Raw genomic sequence first — 17,694 nt, 5'->3', positions numbered from 1 at the left:
TCTTAGGATTTTCAATTTCAGTTGTTCGGGAAGTTTCAACTCGAATTATTGTGTTTTGGTTGACTTAAATAATAAACAATCATGTGGAAATTATTGATATTTTTACTTTTGCTTGTTGAATTTTCATGGCAAACTGAGATGATTTCAAGATATAATGATGAGTTGTGTGATCGACAGTTGGCTTTGTTTAGTGAATCTTTGGCGACTCCAAGAGAGGAATGGGCAGTGAGAAGTAATTTATATGTGTATTTAGGGATTTAAAGAATTGTGGATTATTTTGTCAGTGTCTGAGCCTCTTGAAATGTTAATCCGAATAGCTCAAGTCGGTTCATTGATTCAAAATTTGATTCTGACTTGTTGCCGGATTCGATATTGGTGGTGAATTTTTGATCGATCAACTGATTTATGCTATTGGGGGTTTATTCAAGCCGTTGTGTTTATTTGTCTGAACCGCTATGTTTGGCGTATAGACGACAAAATGGCAAAATTTTCTAAATTTTAAATTTAAATATTTTGCAGTGTTTGACTACTGGGCAAAAATTCAATCGGGATTGACCGCCGGTAATACTGCAAATTTTGGTCATTATGATGAATGCATTCGATTTTTACATGACACAAGGAATGAAAACGTGGGACACATTCAAGGACAATATTGCTTAATCAATCATCGTTCAACAGAAACTAGAAATGACACAGATTGGAATGAGAATTTTGATTGGCGAGAAGTGTAAGTTTTTTTTAAAGCTTGACATTGAAATATTTTTAAATTTAAAGTACTTTTTAAATTTTTTTGATATCTTCCAGTGGACTTTACGTCAGGTCACTCAATGTAGGTCTCCGTAGTGGAATCTGCATCCCAGCGACATGCTCACCATCTAAAGCTGTTGATTTTGCCAACAATTTCTTGATAAGTGCTGACTTGATCGCAACAGGTGCAAGTTGTGATATAAAAGATAGATATAGTTTCAATGGGCTGGATGTGTTCGCTATGTGAGTCTAAACTTTTTATGATAAGATATATTTATTTTCATTTTTGGAAACACGCGATATGGAAACAAGATTTGTTTTCATTGACGGAATTCGATAAGAAAATCCCTTATTTATTGTGCTTTCCCGAAAAGCACAGCTTGTTTGCTGGGGTAACGTTGCGTCATCCCATACAGTTAGATGCAAAGTTATCCTGACATGCCAACTCATAATTTGTGCTGCTCGGGCTTATCAATTAATTTTGTTTGTTTTTTCAGAGTTTTGCTTTCATTTTTTTTAATTGTTGTGGCTGCAAGTACAATCTATGAGATATATGCTTCCAAGAACTCAAGTAAGCTATGATTATAAATTTTATTTACCTGATATTGAGATTATTTCAATTTTTAGAGTCACCAAGCAAGCTCCTTTCATCATTCTCATTCTACAAAAATGGCTACGAACTCTTTGAAGTACAAAAAGATAAATCGCCATCCTCAATCAACAGCATGCATGGAGTTCGAGCTTTGTCAGTCTTATGGGTTGTCATGGGACATCGTCGATTCTTTCATCTTATCTTTGCTCTCACAAATGCAAATGAAGTCAACAATTGGCTTGAAAATATTAGAACTGTGATTTTCCAAACTGATCATTTAGCTGTTGACACATTTTTTGTCATGGGTGGATTGCTGGTTGTTTTGTCATTTATTAGGGATTTGGAGAAGAAACGGGCATCAATATGGAGGATGTACTTGAGAAGATATATAAGATATACTCCATTATTGGCTATAATAATTTTATTTCAAGTCACTTTATTGAAGTTTGTCGTATCAGGACCTAGTTTTGATTGGGAAGGAAATGCTAGAAATTGTCAAACTAATTGGTGGGCTGCACTGCTACATATACAAAATTATTTGGACTTTACTAAAATGGTAGGCAGATTTTCTAGCTTTAAGCTGCTTTCCCGGAAACATTCAACATAGAAATCGTAAAAAATTCATCTACGTGACTCTAGCTATAGCTGGATTATCGTCCATTTCTTAATCATGTGCTTTCCGGGCTTGTTGACATGAAAATCAAGTTTGATTAATCATTATTTATGTTCTTAGTGCATTGGCCACTCTTGGTACTTGTCAGCTGATTTTCAACTTTTCTTAGTATCACCACTGTTCATCTTTGGAATATGGAAACTAGGCAGAAAATTGCTCTGGATGCTACCACTTATAGCAGTAATAACAGTTGTGTACATTTTTCTGATGGCATTCTTTTATGAAGTGCCGGTATTTTACTTAAAATTGTGAGTATTTCTTGATTCCTGAATCGACCTTGCCTGCATAACACAGTTCGAATTTAAATCGAATCCTTCACCAACTTTGAGGCAAGCCAGATTTTAGATCGATTAGTCATCTTGCTTAGCTATTCAATTTTCTATTATAAATTTTAGGCAATTTCTAACATTTTATCAATTTATCAATTATTCAACAGGACACCAGAAACGAGTGAGATTTTCCATCGATTTATTTATTTCCCAACTCATGCTAGGTAAAATTAGTAAAATATTATTTAATGGTCGTAAAATAATTTTGCTTTTGACTTTTAGAATGGGACCTTGGTTCATTGGAATGACTACTGGATACCTAATCTATAGAAATCGAATTGAAAAATATAAGTTACCTAAGGTGAGTTTTGATGATAGTTCAAATACATGGTAATCGGTCCGAATTCCGGCCCCAAGTCAATGTGATTTTAGTATGGTGTCACCAGGTCAGAGTCACGCTTTGCTCAGCCTGGATTTGTGATACTAACCAATTTATGCGATTCAAATTCCTAGAAACATCAAAAGTTGACAAAAACATATTTTTCCTCAGATTTTCTTCACAATCATGTGGATTGTCGCCTTATCAACAATCTTTGCAGTCATCCTTGGCTTCTATCCATTCATGCAGATGAACAACAACACAACAACAGTTTTTCAAAATGCATTTTATCTTGCAACTTTTAGAAATGCATTTGCATGTGGAGTAGCTTGGATAATATTTGGATGTGAAAATGGAACTGGTGGAATAATCAGATGGTTCCTGTCGTGGCCTCATTGGCAGCCGATTTCTAGAATGGGTTTAAGTGCTTACTTAATTCATCCAATTTATCAAACAATTGTGATTTTTGGACAAAATCAGCCAATTCATTTTGATGAAATCACATTTGTGAGTATTTTAAATTGAAAATTTGGTGTAAATCTAGCTAAAATTCAATTTTTCATTTCAGTTGCATGCCTACTCTGGAGACATACTTGTAGTCTTAATTCTAAGTGCAGTTTTGTATTTAACATTCGAAGCTCCTTTCGCAAACATAGAAAATTATTTCTCAAAACGAAAGTCAAATCAAAGTTGATAAAGTTTATTATTTAAGAAGGATGTACAGAGCTATTTTAGATAAAAGTTATTTTGATTTTTGCAGAAATTTAATTACTTGTGTTTAGGCAGAACTTGAATAAATTTGTCAATAAATTTAATTTGTTTTCCAATTTTTCATGTATTATATCTTATGCTGCTTTTTTTAAATTCAGATTTTTGATAGATTTTAGAAAATGATATTGAAAAATCAGGTACAGGGATAACAATAATACAGGATTTTTATCAAAACAATAAACTTTTATTTAATACACTGAGATTTCAGGTACCAAAATGTCTTATAAAATGTATTGATTTATTAAAATTATTATTATTTATCAAATCGAATTAAACTTTGAACATTCAATCTATTTCAACTTGAAATTTTAAAAACCATCAAAATGAATTTCATTAAGAAAAGCTTCACAAATCAAATAAAATATAAGAAAATAGACAGCGGTGATCAACAAAATAAAAGAAAAGGGATTATGGATAGAGTTGGAGCATATTCAAACAATCAAGCTTTTGAACAACAAGTTTCAGAATCATTGCATTTCCAAGATGTAAATGGAAACAACAGTAATCAAGACAAATGTCTACAGACATCGAAATTTGCAACTAATAAACGAAAACTTGTAGATGGAGATAAGCAAGTACAGAGAAAACTTGATCGATGTGAAAACTCAAAAATTGTTAAATTAGATCAAAAAGTGCGAATGTCTGTAAATTTAGAGTTGAACCAGACCAACCACTCAAATATTGCCAATGAAGTTCAAAAATATCCTCAAATTATTGAAGAAAATGGAACAAAAACTAAAAAGTTATCCACAAAAGTCCAAGAATTTGATAAAATTGAGGAAATTTCCGGTGATGTAAATTTGAGTAAGCAGATAAAAAATAACAAAAACAAGATGTCAGGTATGAAAAGGGTGAGAATTGAAATAAACAATATAAAAAGTATGTGGGGACAAAAAACTACAAACATACGCAAAACATCAACAATCTCAAAATCAGGTAATGAAAATCTTCAAATCTCAGAGAATTATACAGCCTTAAATCCTGAAGTTTCAACAGTCGGAAATTTGTGTTCATCAAATAAAGTCACAAATAAAAAATCCAAACATTCGGTTAAATTTCCATCAAGAAAGTTAATCACAAAAGCTTGGAAGAATCGTTCAGCAGTTTATCAAGTAGAAAAAAGCCAACATTCAGCCATGCGAGTCAAAAAATTGTCAGATATGCCAAAATATCGACGAATTCGATCGAAATCCGTTGACCAAAGAATTGATGAGGAAAAGTCTTCAGATTTGAGGGAAGTTTTTCAGGAATCAGTTTCTTGGATGTCAAAAAGTACAGAAAATATTGATAATATTTTGGACTGTGGTAGAATTGAGGCGGATGATTCTGAAGATGAACATTCCAGAAATAACAATTTAAACCACAAAATTGAGATTAATCCAAAAATGTTAAATTGTGAAAGCTTTAAAATTTTGGATGAAAATGTGAATCAAAAAGAGAATATTGAGGAAGTCAATCAAGAAGAAATATCAAAAAATTGCCAAGTACATGATCATCAGCTCCAATTATCTTCAATTCATCAAAATTCAATAAATCACACAAGTTTATACGCCAGCAAATTTGCAAGGTCAATTCAAGAGTACAGTCAAAATAATCATTTTAATGACGCAAATTATGAGAATTTCAAGGATTTATCAATTTTGAGTGCAGAATTATCAATAAGTGAACAACAGTTGAAACTTAATGAACGTCTAGTGACCTGTTGTGAAGATAAAGAATCAACAATCTCAGGATCTTACAAAATTGAAGAAAGGATTAAAGATTCAGAATATAAGCTCAGAAATCTAGCTTCATATGCTGAAAATACCATGAAAATAATGAGTTTAAATCAAACAATTGAACGAAGTTTGAGAGATATTGAAGAAATTTCACCTTGTCCATCAGAGGATGTTGCAATCAATTCTCAAAGTTGGAACCTAAGCAAATCAAGCTTTTCAAATAATTTGCCAAATTTATCGACAAATCAAGATAAATTTACAGTAAATCCATCAGAAACAACACAATTAAATCCACAAATATTATCAGAATATTCAGTAATTGCTGAACTCAGAAAAGAAATTCAAGATCTCAGACTCCAGAACCAACTTAAAGATCTCAAAATCGACCAACTTGAGAAATGTGAAAAAATTAAAGACAAACAAATTGAAAAAATTACAAAAATTGCAATGAAAAAATTCTCGGAAGTACAAAAACGTGAAAATTTGTTAAAAATTGTTAAAATTCAATCGGAAGTTTTAAATGAAGTTGCAAAAGTTAAAACAGAATTGAAGATGAAATCATTGGAAGTGGAAAAATTTAAAGAAGTTATGACCAAAAAGGATGAAATAATTGTAAAACTTGATAAAAAATTGAATTCAAATAATTCAAAACTTAAAAGTCAGCTTTTAACAATTGAGGAACTACAAAAGGTACTAAAATTGCGCACAAATGAGCTTGCAGTCATGGGCAAATGTTGGGAAGAATCGCATGAATTTGCATGTAAACTTTATGAAGTCAAAAGGAACGAATGGAAGCAAAAGTTGCTTGATTTAAAGAAAGTCATCAACAATTTGGAATTAAGAGTTGACAGTGAGGAACTAAAGCTGCCTAAAATTCCTACAAAAAAGATAACCAGCACATCCACAGTCCCAAATATCAACGAAATCACAAAAAAATTCATTGAGAAAAATTTTGAAGCCGAAATGATTCCAAAGCTGATAAAATGTTTAGACAACATTGAGAACTGAGAAAATGAATAAATTGGAATCAAAAGGAACAAAATTCCTTCAGACTTAGACAATATTTCGTGTTAGGAATTAGATTAATTTGAAAAAATTTCTATTTGTACAATTGTTGTGACGTAAATTGAATAAAAATTGAATTTCTTTACTAAATAAAATTGTTTTAAAATATTTAGCACATATTGAATTTTTGCGGCTTTTCTTTCAGAGACTTGAACGTTCATGAATATTTTCAACTGAGACAACATTCTGCAGATGATTTACTTTAACTCAGTTGTTATTTTGGATATTATTACTATGAGAAGGACGAATTAATTAACGCAAATATATACAATATTGACTCTATAGATGTGATATGTTTGCAATATTAGATCATTTTTTGATTGTTAAGTATATGCCGGTTACAAGTAGTATTATGAGTCTTATCAAGTCATCTTATCAACTAGTCATCTTCACGTTGACTATGCCATATTAAATCTGAATTAATTTCGAGTTCAGATAATGATAATAAAATTATCAAAACTGACAGGATATTAGTTTAGTGGAAAAAGGAACTTTGGGAATTACATAACACTTATGGACTGCTCTTCCCATCTTTATGACAAGGTCCCTTAATGTCAAGGTCACTATTTTACAAACATAGATTTTTAAAATATTCAAGTAAATTAGATAGTAATCTTCAGAGTTGGCAGGACTTCAACATGGAGGAGCTTCCATAAAGGCGTTCAAAAAAATGCATTGAAGTGTTTTTTGGACATTTAGAATCCGTACCAGCCCGAAGATCTCCCAACTCTGGTCATCCTACTCATTTTACCAATCCATCCAACATAAATTTACTACAAAAATATTTCTTAATTAATTTTCTTCCTCAATCTTCAATTTAATACTACTACGAATCAAAGTCTTTACTTCACAATCTTATCAACAACTTTATAGTATCTAAATGGTTAAACCCGTCTTAACTTATCGACTTTTAAGATTTGATAAGCTTACCAAGACCCTTCATGTATAAATAAACAAGAAATCTGTAAAAATACTTTTAGTTTGCGCTAAAATGTTGCGTCAAGTGCTGATTATTTGTACATTGGTTGCTGTGGCTTTTGCCGGAAGTAAGGATAATTATTTACATAAGGAACTATCCACTCAAAAATAATATTATTTTCAGCCATCAGAGATTCGGACTTCCAAAGCCGAATTGTCGGAGGTGCACCAGCTGTCGATGGTCAATTCCCATACCAAATTTCCCTTCGTAGCTTCCCAGCTTTGGGACATTTCTGCGGTGGTTCCATTATTAGCGAACATTGGACACTTTCAGCAGCTGTAAGTTATTTTTCCTACAAAATCATATTTGTTTTTAAGTAAATCCTTTAATTTAATCTCCACAGCATTGCACAATCAACAGAACACCTGCAAATACCCGTATCGTCACCGGAACAGTCTTATTGAATGGTGGAGCTGCTCCAGTTCAACGTGAAGTTAGCAGAATTGTCAATCATCCAAATTACGACAGTGCATTGATTGCCCAAGAGTAAGATGAACACGTTGAGCACCAAAAATTGTCAATTTTAATATTATATTTTATAAATATCCAGTGTCTGCGTCGTTCGTGTAACAGTTCCATTTGTTTGGACACAAAATGTTCAACCAATCCGTGTTGGTAGTGAATTTATTGGCGGTGGAGTAACAGCTATTGTCAGCGGATGGGGTGGTACTACAGTCAATGGTGGAGCAGCACCAAAGTAAGTGTAAACCAGCTTAATTCACATTCGTAGCCTCCTTTACACCTATTTATAACCAATTTAATTCCAATTCCAGCAACCTTCAATGGATTGCCAAGCAAACAATCACAAATGCCGATTGTCGCGTCCGTATGGGAACAGCCAACGAAAGATTCGTTATTGACAGCAAGATCTGCACATTCACACAAGCTGGACAAGGAATTTGCCAAGGAGACAGGTATGAAAATTGTCAAATAATTGAAAAAAAGGTCAAAAATTTAATTAATTTTAAAAATATTCTAGTGGTGGCCCATTGACAGCTGCTGGATCAGTCATTGGTATTGTATCATGGAACATTCCATGCGCACGTGGATTCCCTGATGGATTCGACCGTGTTTCACACTGGCACAGTTGGATTAATGAAAATGCTGTTGGTTAAACATGTTTTCTGAATAAAAATTATGAAAATTTTGTGATTTTTTGAGAAATTTGAGTTTTTGAGAATATTTTAGATTTGGATGACAAGACACAAAATTCATTCCAAGGCTTGTTACGCGACCATGAAATATTTTCCCATACAAAATATAAACTAAGCTTATTTATCTAATATTCCAAACATTTCACATATGTTTTGCTAAACAAATTCCTATCTTTTGTATTCTGCCGTATCTCAATGCCTGATAAACGAGGTGGAATGCTTCAAAAATAGAAATTTTTTCGTACTTAAGTTGAAGTTATTTTGATAAGATTTGTTATCAATAATTGGCTAATTGGGAAAGCCAAAATCTTACTACGAAGCTGACCAAATGCCATGTGAATGTCATATCGATAATAGGGTTCAGTCACCATTAAATGCACCGCTTCCGACTGAGCTCTGTGTTGGGATATGTATTTGAAATGATAGTTTAAAAGCCTATCTAATTAACTCAGCCTGAAGGGTAGTAGATCAACAGTTAAAATATGATAAAATTAATTTTCAAGCCTTTAATTTACAATTTTCTGTATTTTTTATGAAAATTTGTAGATTTTTCAGCATTTGTCCAGCTTGGATGTCCAATTGTAAATTCCATAAATTCAGATATTTCTTACATTAACTTTAAAAAGCTCGGTAAAAGCTCTCTAGACATACTTGAACCTCCAAAAGCTTTTCTAAACCACACCCCATCCACTGATAAATTTTTACTTTATTTTCGTCCAATTAAAATAATTTCACGATACCAAAAACAAAGTGAAAGTGGAAGGAGAGCCGAAAATTGACGGAAATTTCACAATAAAAAGAAAGGAAATTATTTGGTCCATGTCATATCGATTTAATTTATCGAATAGTGAGAAAATATGAATATTAAAGTGATCTTAGTTTGTGCCTTAGTTGCGATCTTTTTCGCACAGGTAAGTTAGTATCTAGGATTAAATTTTGGAAATTGAACTTGACTACAATGATATCAAGGTCAGAATTGTATCTAGTTTGGATAGATTCTGTATCTAGATGTCTATGTGAACGAGATGATCCTGGACTGTAGTTTTGAACATAAAAAGTCCACATCATAGTTTCCAGGACTCTATTTTGGAGTCGAATCGGAAGAAATTGGAGTTCAGACTCTCGTAGGGTCGGATTCCTTTCGAGTCGTACTGTCCAGTGACTCCCGACTCCCGATGTCTTGTTAATTCTGATCTCCTGAATCTAAAGAAATCTAAATCTATTTTTAGGTCGCTGAAGGAGGTCCGATCGCTAACTTTGTTGCCTTCGTCATCTCGCTCTTATTCTCGTTGTTTGAAATCCTCTTGTCAGTTGTCTTTGATGTCTCATCATTCACAAGTTTGACTGCATCAACGGTCAACTCCACTGCTCCAGCATTTGCATCGGTGAGTATTTTTAATGCCTTACTTTTTTAAGGATTTAAATTTTTAATGATTTGAACAATTCTAGATTGTTGGTGGTGGCCGCTTCTCAGCCATCATTGCAGCATCATTCAACTTGGTTGCTATTATATCCGCAAATATGCAAGCAATTCAATGTGGAACAGATCCTGTAGCACCATCAAATACATCTACGACTAACTCTACAACTGCTACTAATACTACATCCACCAACTCAACTACAACTGCCTCTAATACCACATCATCAAATTCAACATGTTCTTCTGGATCTACACCCAGTTCCATCAGTTTGATTGATACCACAGGAATGGTATATCAAGACAGTTCCGTTGGAATTGCATACTTGATGGTCTCAATTTTGGCACTTTTCTATGGACAATCAGTTTCAGCACCACCATATCCAGATATGGGTATTCCTGCACTTCCATCCAATACTTCAGGTTCCAATGTTTCTCAATCTGTGCAAGTTAAAGCAGCAATTTCTTATGTCAATGTAACAATCAACTTTATCAACATGACTGGTCAACAATTTGAAGATTTACAAGGAGCAGTTTCAACCGATTGTGGATGTCCAAATACAACTAGTGTTGCTCCACTTGTTGCTGAATGGCAAGCAATATTAGCAGCACTTCAAGCTATGGCTAATAGTACTAGTAACTCAACTGCCGGTTCAAACACGACAACAGCTTCAAATTCAACTTCAACTACCAATTCGACTTCAACAACAAATTCGACTTCCACAACAAATTGTACATCCTCATCAAACACAACATCTTCTACAAACTCATCCACAATTGCTGGATCTATTGATATTGCTGCCAACCTTACAGCTGCTCTTAAAGATCTAGAAATGTTACTTCTTCAAGAAGCAACTTGTGCACCATGTTTGGCGATGAATGCTAGAAAGCATGGCGTTCAGGACATTGGTTCATGTGGTACTACAAATGCAACAGCATGTGCTGCATCTGGATCAAGAAAATTGAAACGTAAAGGACGATTGGAGAAATTACGTGCTAAATGCCGTCGTGCAATTGGTAACAGAATGAAGAACTCGATGAAGAAGCGTGTCCGTAGTCGTGCAAAGAAATTCGCAGCTGGAGCCAAGTCTGGAGTTAAGAGATTCTTCAAGAATATTAAATATGTCTACATTCCACCAGTTATGGCATCACTTAATGCTTATGCAGCTTTAATGGCAAATCTTAGTGACAGTATCGCCTATCAATCTGATTCCGCATTAAATTCAACCGATGCTGCATCCAACTCAACTGGAAATAGTACCGATTCAGCCATCTATACAGCCACAAGTAACGTAACTGACATGTTTGCCAACTTTACTGCTATGGTCATCAATAATACTGCTACATATCCTAACTGCACACAATATGGTGATATGGCATTGACAATGATTTCTCAAATTAACGAACAAATTATTGCATGCGGTAATCAGTCAGATACAGCACAATCATCAGTTTATGCTAATGTTACCATCAACATTGTTGCAATGGCTCAACAGTACAATAACTTTGCATCATTATCTGATAAATGTACACGATCATTTGCCAACAGTTGGTTGTGGATGTACATCAAGTGGGTCTTTTACAGAATGGGTATTACGTCTGGAATTCCAGCATTTGTCGCTTGCCAAACTCAGGTTTGAATGAAAATCTTTAAATTCTTTCCAAAAATTAATCAAGTTTAACTTATTTTCAGGCTCAAAGTAGTCTCTTAGCATTCTTGGCTACATTCAATGCCACAGCTAATGCCACAATGACAGCTGCAAGTTCCAACACCACTTCTGTACAAAGTGCCGAAGCCACTTGTATTGCCGACAGTCTTACTCAAGCTCAAGCAATTTTAGAGATGTTTAATGCTGCATATCAAAATTGCACAAGTCCTGGATCAGTTCCTGCTGAAACAACAACAACTACTACTACAACAACAACTACTAGTATGAGGATTAAAAAATTGAATTTATTAATTTATTGATGTGATTTTATTTTATTTACAGCCACAGTAGCTCCAACTACAACAACTAAAGCAGCCAATTCACCATTTACATGTAAGATTAAGGCTTAAAATCCAAAATTGACTCAATTTTTGCTACTTTTATTTTTTACAGATCCAACATGTAATTTATCAATGAACACGGCTTGCTTACTTGGCTTAGCTACATGCACATATCCATACATTTCCTCGTCTGGAAGTTGTCCATCTGGAACATCATTGAATACTGGCCTTGGTGGACGTGGTTGCTGCAAATAAATTCTGAAGCATTTTTAAAGGAAAATTTTTCTTTTTTGAAATGTTTATTTTTTATTATTTTTGATAAAACATTCTTTAAAAATATTTGAATCAATAAAAACTGTGTTGTGGTGACAGCAAACTTAAGATATGATTGAATTATTGTAAACTGAAACTGAACTTATCCTTTAAAACTGAACTTATCTTTTGAAACTGAATTTGTCCTTTCAAATTGAATTTATCCTGTAGAATTGAACAAATCCTGGGAATTCAACTTAACTTTTAAAACGAAACTTGACTGTTGAAACTGAACGTGTCCCTTTGAAGATAGGAACTTGGATGCGACTCGGATTTTTCTTAATTCAACTTCAGCTTTAATAATGAATTTTCTTTAAATTTCAACGAATAGCGAGTGGAATAGCGAGGCATGATTATAGTCATTCTATGATATTGCATTTCGACGCGAGACTGCAGCAGAAAGTTCATTACAGTCATTGTCATTACCCTTAAATTACATAAATCAAAAGAAATGCTCCAAAAATATCTCTTGTTCCTAATATGTCATTACATTGTAACTGTCTAGAGACAGAACTATAGTTCAGTATTTGTCTAGTTCCACGAAAATCAAGTTTTTCACTAAACACAAGGTCTGGTTATTACAACTTGTTCTAATACAGCAGATGGCCGCCCTACTTAAAGTCCTGTAAAGTAGTGGAGATGAATTGTTTGAACAGCACTGCTGTATAGGAAAAAGAGAGTTTAGATTCTGATATCATAATAATTTTGTATTGACTCAGAATCAATATAAGATCGACATGTGATCAGATTGATGCAAGGAATCTCCTGAAGTTGATTTTGAGAATGTCAATCAATCATTATGATGACTGAACAGATTCCTGAATTAGACAATTTGAAAATGAAGTAAAAATCCTATATATTCTAAAATATCAAAAAATTTCAAAGAATAGAGTCGATCTCAGCAGACTACGTGGCTTAAAAGTAGTTCAAAGCCTTAATATTTGTCCTAAAAGAGTCTCATAAAGGAACAAACATTCATCAAGGCATTGCATGTGACTATTTAGACAAGTGTCTCACTGTTTCCAGCTGTCATGTTGTCAGCTCTAAATTTGCGTCTTATTTCAATCCAAAGATCCACGTCAGTCGAATCCAATTGTTGGTCCTGACTTGTTGGCAATTTTTTTGAGAAGCTTTTAAGCTTTCCGACTTCGTTTTTGCGATAAAAAAATTGAACCAATGAGAAAAATTTGAAAAATATTCAAAATTAAGGCGGAGAAAAGTGATCCGAAGTATCAATGATGTTCGTTTGACAAAAAGTTGGTTCCGATCGTTCCATTTCAGTCACACTTGTCTCACGATTAAGTGAAACATGAGAAGAATTTTTATTATTTTTTTCGTCTTCCTTTTTGGATGGGTGAGCATTTTTTTGGACTTATTTTGTGCATTTATTGTGGATTTTTTAAATAAAATTTAAATGCATTTTAAAAAAAAAAGTCATTTGAACTTGAAAAAACCGTTAAAAATTCAAATTGAAAATTTGCGTGAAAATGCGTAAAAATTTTAAAACATTCAAAATTTAAAAAAAAATTTAATTTAACTTTTAACGTTTTTTCAAAATTTGAAATTTTTAATGGAATTTCAAAATTTAAAATTTATAACGGATTTTCTAAATTTAAAATTTTTAACGGCCGTCACATTTAAAAAATCCGTTAAAAAATTTAAATTTTGAAAAACTGTTAAAAAATTCAAAATTTTAAAAAACCGTTAAAATTCAAATTTTTAATATTCCACAGACCACAAATGCACAGTCCACAAATCCATTTACTCCGTACTGTGATGAGCTCACAGCACTTCTACCACAAATACAGTCATCAACAGTGAATGTGACATGCACATTTCCACTGATTCAAGACACTCAAATTGCTTTGCATTACTGCACAACATTCATGACGAGTTCACTAAGTCCATCATCAACAACAACTTTCCTTGCCACTATTTCTGGCCTTACTGCACAAATTGAGGGCTTATATGCTGATTGTCTTAAAAATGCTGGAAATGTAACAACAACAACTACAACAACGACAACAACGTTGCGTGAGACACTTTTTTATTTTGGTTGTTGTATTTGTTTTAAAATTATTTTTTAACAGCTCCTGATGAGAGGCTTACGTTGTTGCCACAATTTGACTTTATTATCAGCAACTTAACGTCGCTGTTTAATATGTCAACAGCATCGTCAGCAGGCAGTTGTTGTCTACAACCAATTAAAAATGACATTGACTTTCTGGTCAGTTGGACACAAACACTCAAGTCTGGCATTTTATCTCAGAGTTATGGACTAGAAATGAATTACGTCCAGAGTCTGTACAGCAACATACTACAACTTTATTCTAATTTCACAGATTGGTGAGTTTAAAAAAATTTAATTTTTTAACGGAAATTTTAAATTCAAATTTCAGTCAAACAGTTGGAAATTGTTGCAATTTAACATCAGTCTTAGCAACTACAACAACGGTTGCTACAACAACTGTAACATCTACTACAACATTGCCACCAACAACAACAACCACGACAACGACAACAACATTACCACCAACAACTACTACAACAACAACGCTGCCACCAACAACAACGACAACAACCGTCGATCCACGTCTTATTTTAATGATTCCATTGCAACAACTTCTTGGTCAACTGAGTGTCTTATTACAATCAGTTCAAACCTACAACGGTACACAGTCAGGATGTCCTCCATTTATTGCTAATATAACAAATTTAATCAGCTTAATTCAAGACTTAGTTGCAAATATGTTGTTGATTGACATTTCTACATGCACAGCAACTGTAAATAGCTTGCAATCACAGGCAGCACAAGAAATTGCTAACTGGGCTGCTTATGTGGCTTCTGATGTTGCCACAACAACCACAACAACAACATTAGCAACAACAACGGAAGCACCTACAACAACAACAACTACAACAACCACAGTTGATCCTCGATTAGCTTTAATAAGTTTAGCACAACAACTTCTAGCCAGCATCAATGCATTATTACAGAGCATACTAAATTACAGTGGATCTCAAGCAGGAGTTCCACCGTTTGTAGCTAATGCAACATCTGCAGCTAATGTGACTCAAGGATTAATCACAAACATGTTGTCAATTGACTTTTCAATTTGCTCAGTAGCATTGACTGACTTGCAAAACTTCTTCAATCAACTAGCTGCTGCATGGGCAAATTATGTTGCTAATGACATACCAACAACAACAACGACTACTACAACAACTACTACCCAAGCACCAACAACAACAACTACAACCGAAGCAACTACTACAACAACTACTACCGAAGCCCCAACAACAACAACCACAACCGAAGCCCCAACAACAACAACTACAACCGAAGCCCCAACAACAACAACTACAACCGAATCCACAACAACAACAACTACAACTGAAGCACCAACAACAACAACAACAACAACTACAACTGAGGCACCTACAACAACAACTACAACTGAGGCACCTACAACAACAACTACAACTGAGGCACCTACAACAACAACTACAACTGAGGCACCAACAACTACAACAACAACAACTTTAGCTCCAACAACCGAAGCACCAACAACCACGACAACTACTACTTTAGCACCTACAACTGTTCCTCCAACAACGGTTCCACCAACTACTGTTCCTCCAACAACGGTTCCACCAACAACGGTTCCACCAACAACTGTTCCTCCAACAACGGTTCCACCAACAACTGTTCCACCAACAACCGTTCCACCAACAACGGTTCCACCAACAACTGTTCCACCAACAACCGCTGCCCCAACAACGGTTCCACCAACAACGGTTCCACCTTCAACAGTTCCACCAACAACTGTTCCACCAACAACTGTTCCACCAACAACCGCTGCCCCAACAACGGTTCCACCAACAACGGTTCCACCTTCAACAGTTCCACCAACAACGGTTCCACCAACAACTGTTCCTCCTACAACCTTAGCACCAACAACCGTTCCTCCTACAACGGTTCCTCCAACAACTGCTGCCCCAACAACGGTTCCACCAACAACGGCTGCTCCAACAACTCTAAAACCAACAACTGTTCCTCCAACAACCGCTGCCCCAACAACTATTCCTCCAACAACATTAGCACCAACAACTGTTCCTCCAACAACATTAGCACCAACAACTACAACGACTGCAACAACAACATCGACTCTACCACCGCTGAACATAGGAATCTGCTCCAAGACATATTCATTCTTGGGTATGTCAGTCACAGCATGCATAGTTTATGGATCATTCACATATCAACAAGCTTACGACAAATGCAATCAAAATGGAATGATACAGCTTGCTATGGTCAATGGACTTCAATGGACGGCATTTAATGCCTTCTCACTTGTTGCTGGACAAGTAGACTCAAACTTCTGGCTGAATGGTCTTTATGATGGAACTGGCTGGTATGCTTACTATCCAGCACCTGTTGCTGTCTATCCTGGAATTGCATCGATGATACAAGGAACTCCAACACCTGGATCGAATTGCTTAAGACTTAATAAGCCTGGACCATTGAAGGCATGGGCATTTATGGCTAATAGCTGTGCAGCAACAATGTCTGCTTTGTGTCAATATTAATGTTGTTAATAAAATTTTTGACTTTTTTTGTGCCTTCAAATTTGATGCGATTAAGGAACTTAAACTTAAGTTCAGGAATTAATAAAAATTATGTTTTGAACTTGCCCTAAAATAATTTTGAATTTGCTTTATAATTTTGAATTCGTCTTAACATTTTGAATTTGCCTTTAAATTTTGAATTCGTCTTAAAATTTTTGAATTTGATTTAAAAATTGTGAATTCGCCATTAAATTTTGAATTCGTCCTAAAATTTTGAATTTGTCCTCAAATTTTGAATTCGTCTTAAAATTTTGAATTCGTCCTCAAATTTTGAATTCGTCATAAAATTTTTGAATTTGATTTAAAAATTGTGAATTCGCCATTAAATTTTGAATTTTTCTTTAAATTTTGAATTCGCCTTAAAATTTTGAATTCGTCTTAATATTTTGAATTTGTCTTAAAATTTTTAATTCGCCATTAAATTTTGAATTTGTCTTTAAATTTTGAATTTGTCTTCAAAATTTGTTTAAAAAATAAATTGACATTTAGAATATGTTCTTGATAGTTTTTTAAATTTTACAGTATTATGCATGAACAATATCAGACATTGAAATTGAGTCACCAAGAAATTTTGCCTTGAAATTCAAAATTTAATTACACAAAAGTGAAATGTAAATAATAAACTTTCTAGATTATTTTGACAGATGTTACCGGCCTACTTTGTCTCGTTATTAGCTGGCAATATGAAATTCATACCTGCAAATATTTTCGGTATCATATTCAGAACACAAAGGAAAAAACTTTTTAAACTGTTCAAATATTTTTTTGAAATAATTAGAAAAAGAAATTGGAAACAGTTTTGTTTATTTGGAACTTTCGAGCAGCTTTTTCTTTAAATGAGAATTAATAATGAAATATTTCAGATTTTTAAAATTTAAAATTTTGAAGATTTTTCGAAAACAGTGTAAACAAATTTTAAAGCAAATTCAAATTTTGAAGACAAATTCAACTTTTTAAACAAATTCAAATTTTGAAAACGCTAATTCAAACTAGACATGT

At 33.9% G+C, this 17,694-nt stretch overlaps 5 protein-coding genes across 5 annotated transcripts; all 5 read left to right on the top strand.

Annotated features, from left to right (window-relative positions):
• The first annotated feature begins 34 nt into the window (after positions 1 to 34).
• Positions 35 to 3,489, top strand: LOC139096829 (nose resistant to fluoxetine protein 6-like). The gene is made up of 10 exons (XM_070648584.1): positions 35 to 232; positions 520 to 727; positions 805 to 990; positions 1,245 to 1,318; positions 1,375 to 1,895; positions 2,073 to 2,260; positions 2,449 to 2,505; positions 2,564 to 2,642; positions 2,832 to 3,167; positions 3,229 to 3,489. Exons 1-10 carry the CDS (start codon positions 82 to 84, stop codon positions 3,352 to 3,354), a joined length of 1,926 nt encoding a protein of 641 aa, XP_070504685.1. The 5' UTR covers positions 35 to 81; the 3' UTR covers positions 3,355 to 3,489.
• Positions 3,490 to 3,754: 265 nt separating this feature from the next.
• LOC139096853 (putative leucine-rich repeat-containing protein DDB_G0290503) lies at positions 3,755 to 6,157 on the top strand. Its single transcript, XM_070648609.1, has one exon. The coding sequence runs from the start codon at positions 3,755 to 3,757 to the stop codon at positions 6,155 to 6,157; it is 2,403 nt and encodes an 800-aa protein (XP_070504710.1).
• A 1,012-nt stretch (positions 6,158 to 7,169) lies between these two features.
• Positions 7,170 to 8,357, top strand: LOC139096839 (chymotrypsin-2-like). The gene is made up of 6 exons (XM_070648594.1): positions 7,170 to 7,260; positions 7,317 to 7,471; positions 7,537 to 7,679; positions 7,744 to 7,890; positions 7,967 to 8,107; positions 8,173 to 8,357. The coding sequence occupies exons 1-6, from the start codon at positions 7,206 to 7,208 to the stop codon at positions 8,306 to 8,308; spliced, it is 777 nt and encodes a 258-aa protein (XP_070504695.1). The 5' UTR covers positions 7,170 to 7,205; the 3' UTR covers positions 8,309 to 8,357.
• A 775-nt stretch (positions 8,358 to 9,132) lies between these two features.
• On the top strand, positions 9,133 to 12,135 carry LOC139096837 (serine-rich adhesin for platelets-like). The gene is made up of 6 exons (XM_070648593.1): positions 9,133 to 9,258; positions 9,577 to 9,732; positions 9,797 to 11,398; positions 11,458 to 11,695; positions 11,756 to 11,806; positions 11,867 to 12,135. Exons 1-6 carry the CDS (start codon positions 9,205 to 9,207, stop codon positions 12,007 to 12,009), a joined length of 2,244 nt encoding a protein of 747 aa, XP_070504694.1. The 5' UTR covers positions 9,133 to 9,204; the 3' UTR covers positions 12,010 to 12,135.
• A 1,125-nt stretch (positions 12,136 to 13,260) lies between these two features.
• Positions 13,261 to 16,771, top strand: LOC139096874 (mucin-2-like). Its single transcript, XM_070648629.1, has 4 exons — positions 13,261 to 13,420; positions 13,800 to 14,100; positions 14,157 to 14,412; positions 14,466 to 16,771. The coding sequence occupies exons 1-4, from the start codon at positions 13,376 to 13,378 to the stop codon at positions 16,654 to 16,656; spliced, it is 2,793 nt and encodes a 930-aa protein (XP_070504730.1). The 5' UTR covers positions 13,261 to 13,375; the 3' UTR covers positions 16,657 to 16,771.
• The last annotated feature ends 923 nt before the right edge of the window (positions 16,772 to 17,694 follow it).

This window comes from Chironomus tepperi, unplaced genomic scaffold, assembly GCF_022539635.2.
Source record: "Chironomus tepperi strain 1889 unplaced genomic scaffold, CSIRO-AGI_Ctep_v1 contig_408, whole genome shotgun sequence".
Taxonomy (NCBI): Eukaryota; Metazoa; Arthropoda; class Insecta; order Diptera; family Chironomidae; genus Chironomus; species Chironomus tepperi.
The sequence above is the reverse complement of the archived record's forward strand: the minus strand, read 5'-3'. Positions and strand labels throughout refer to the sequence as shown.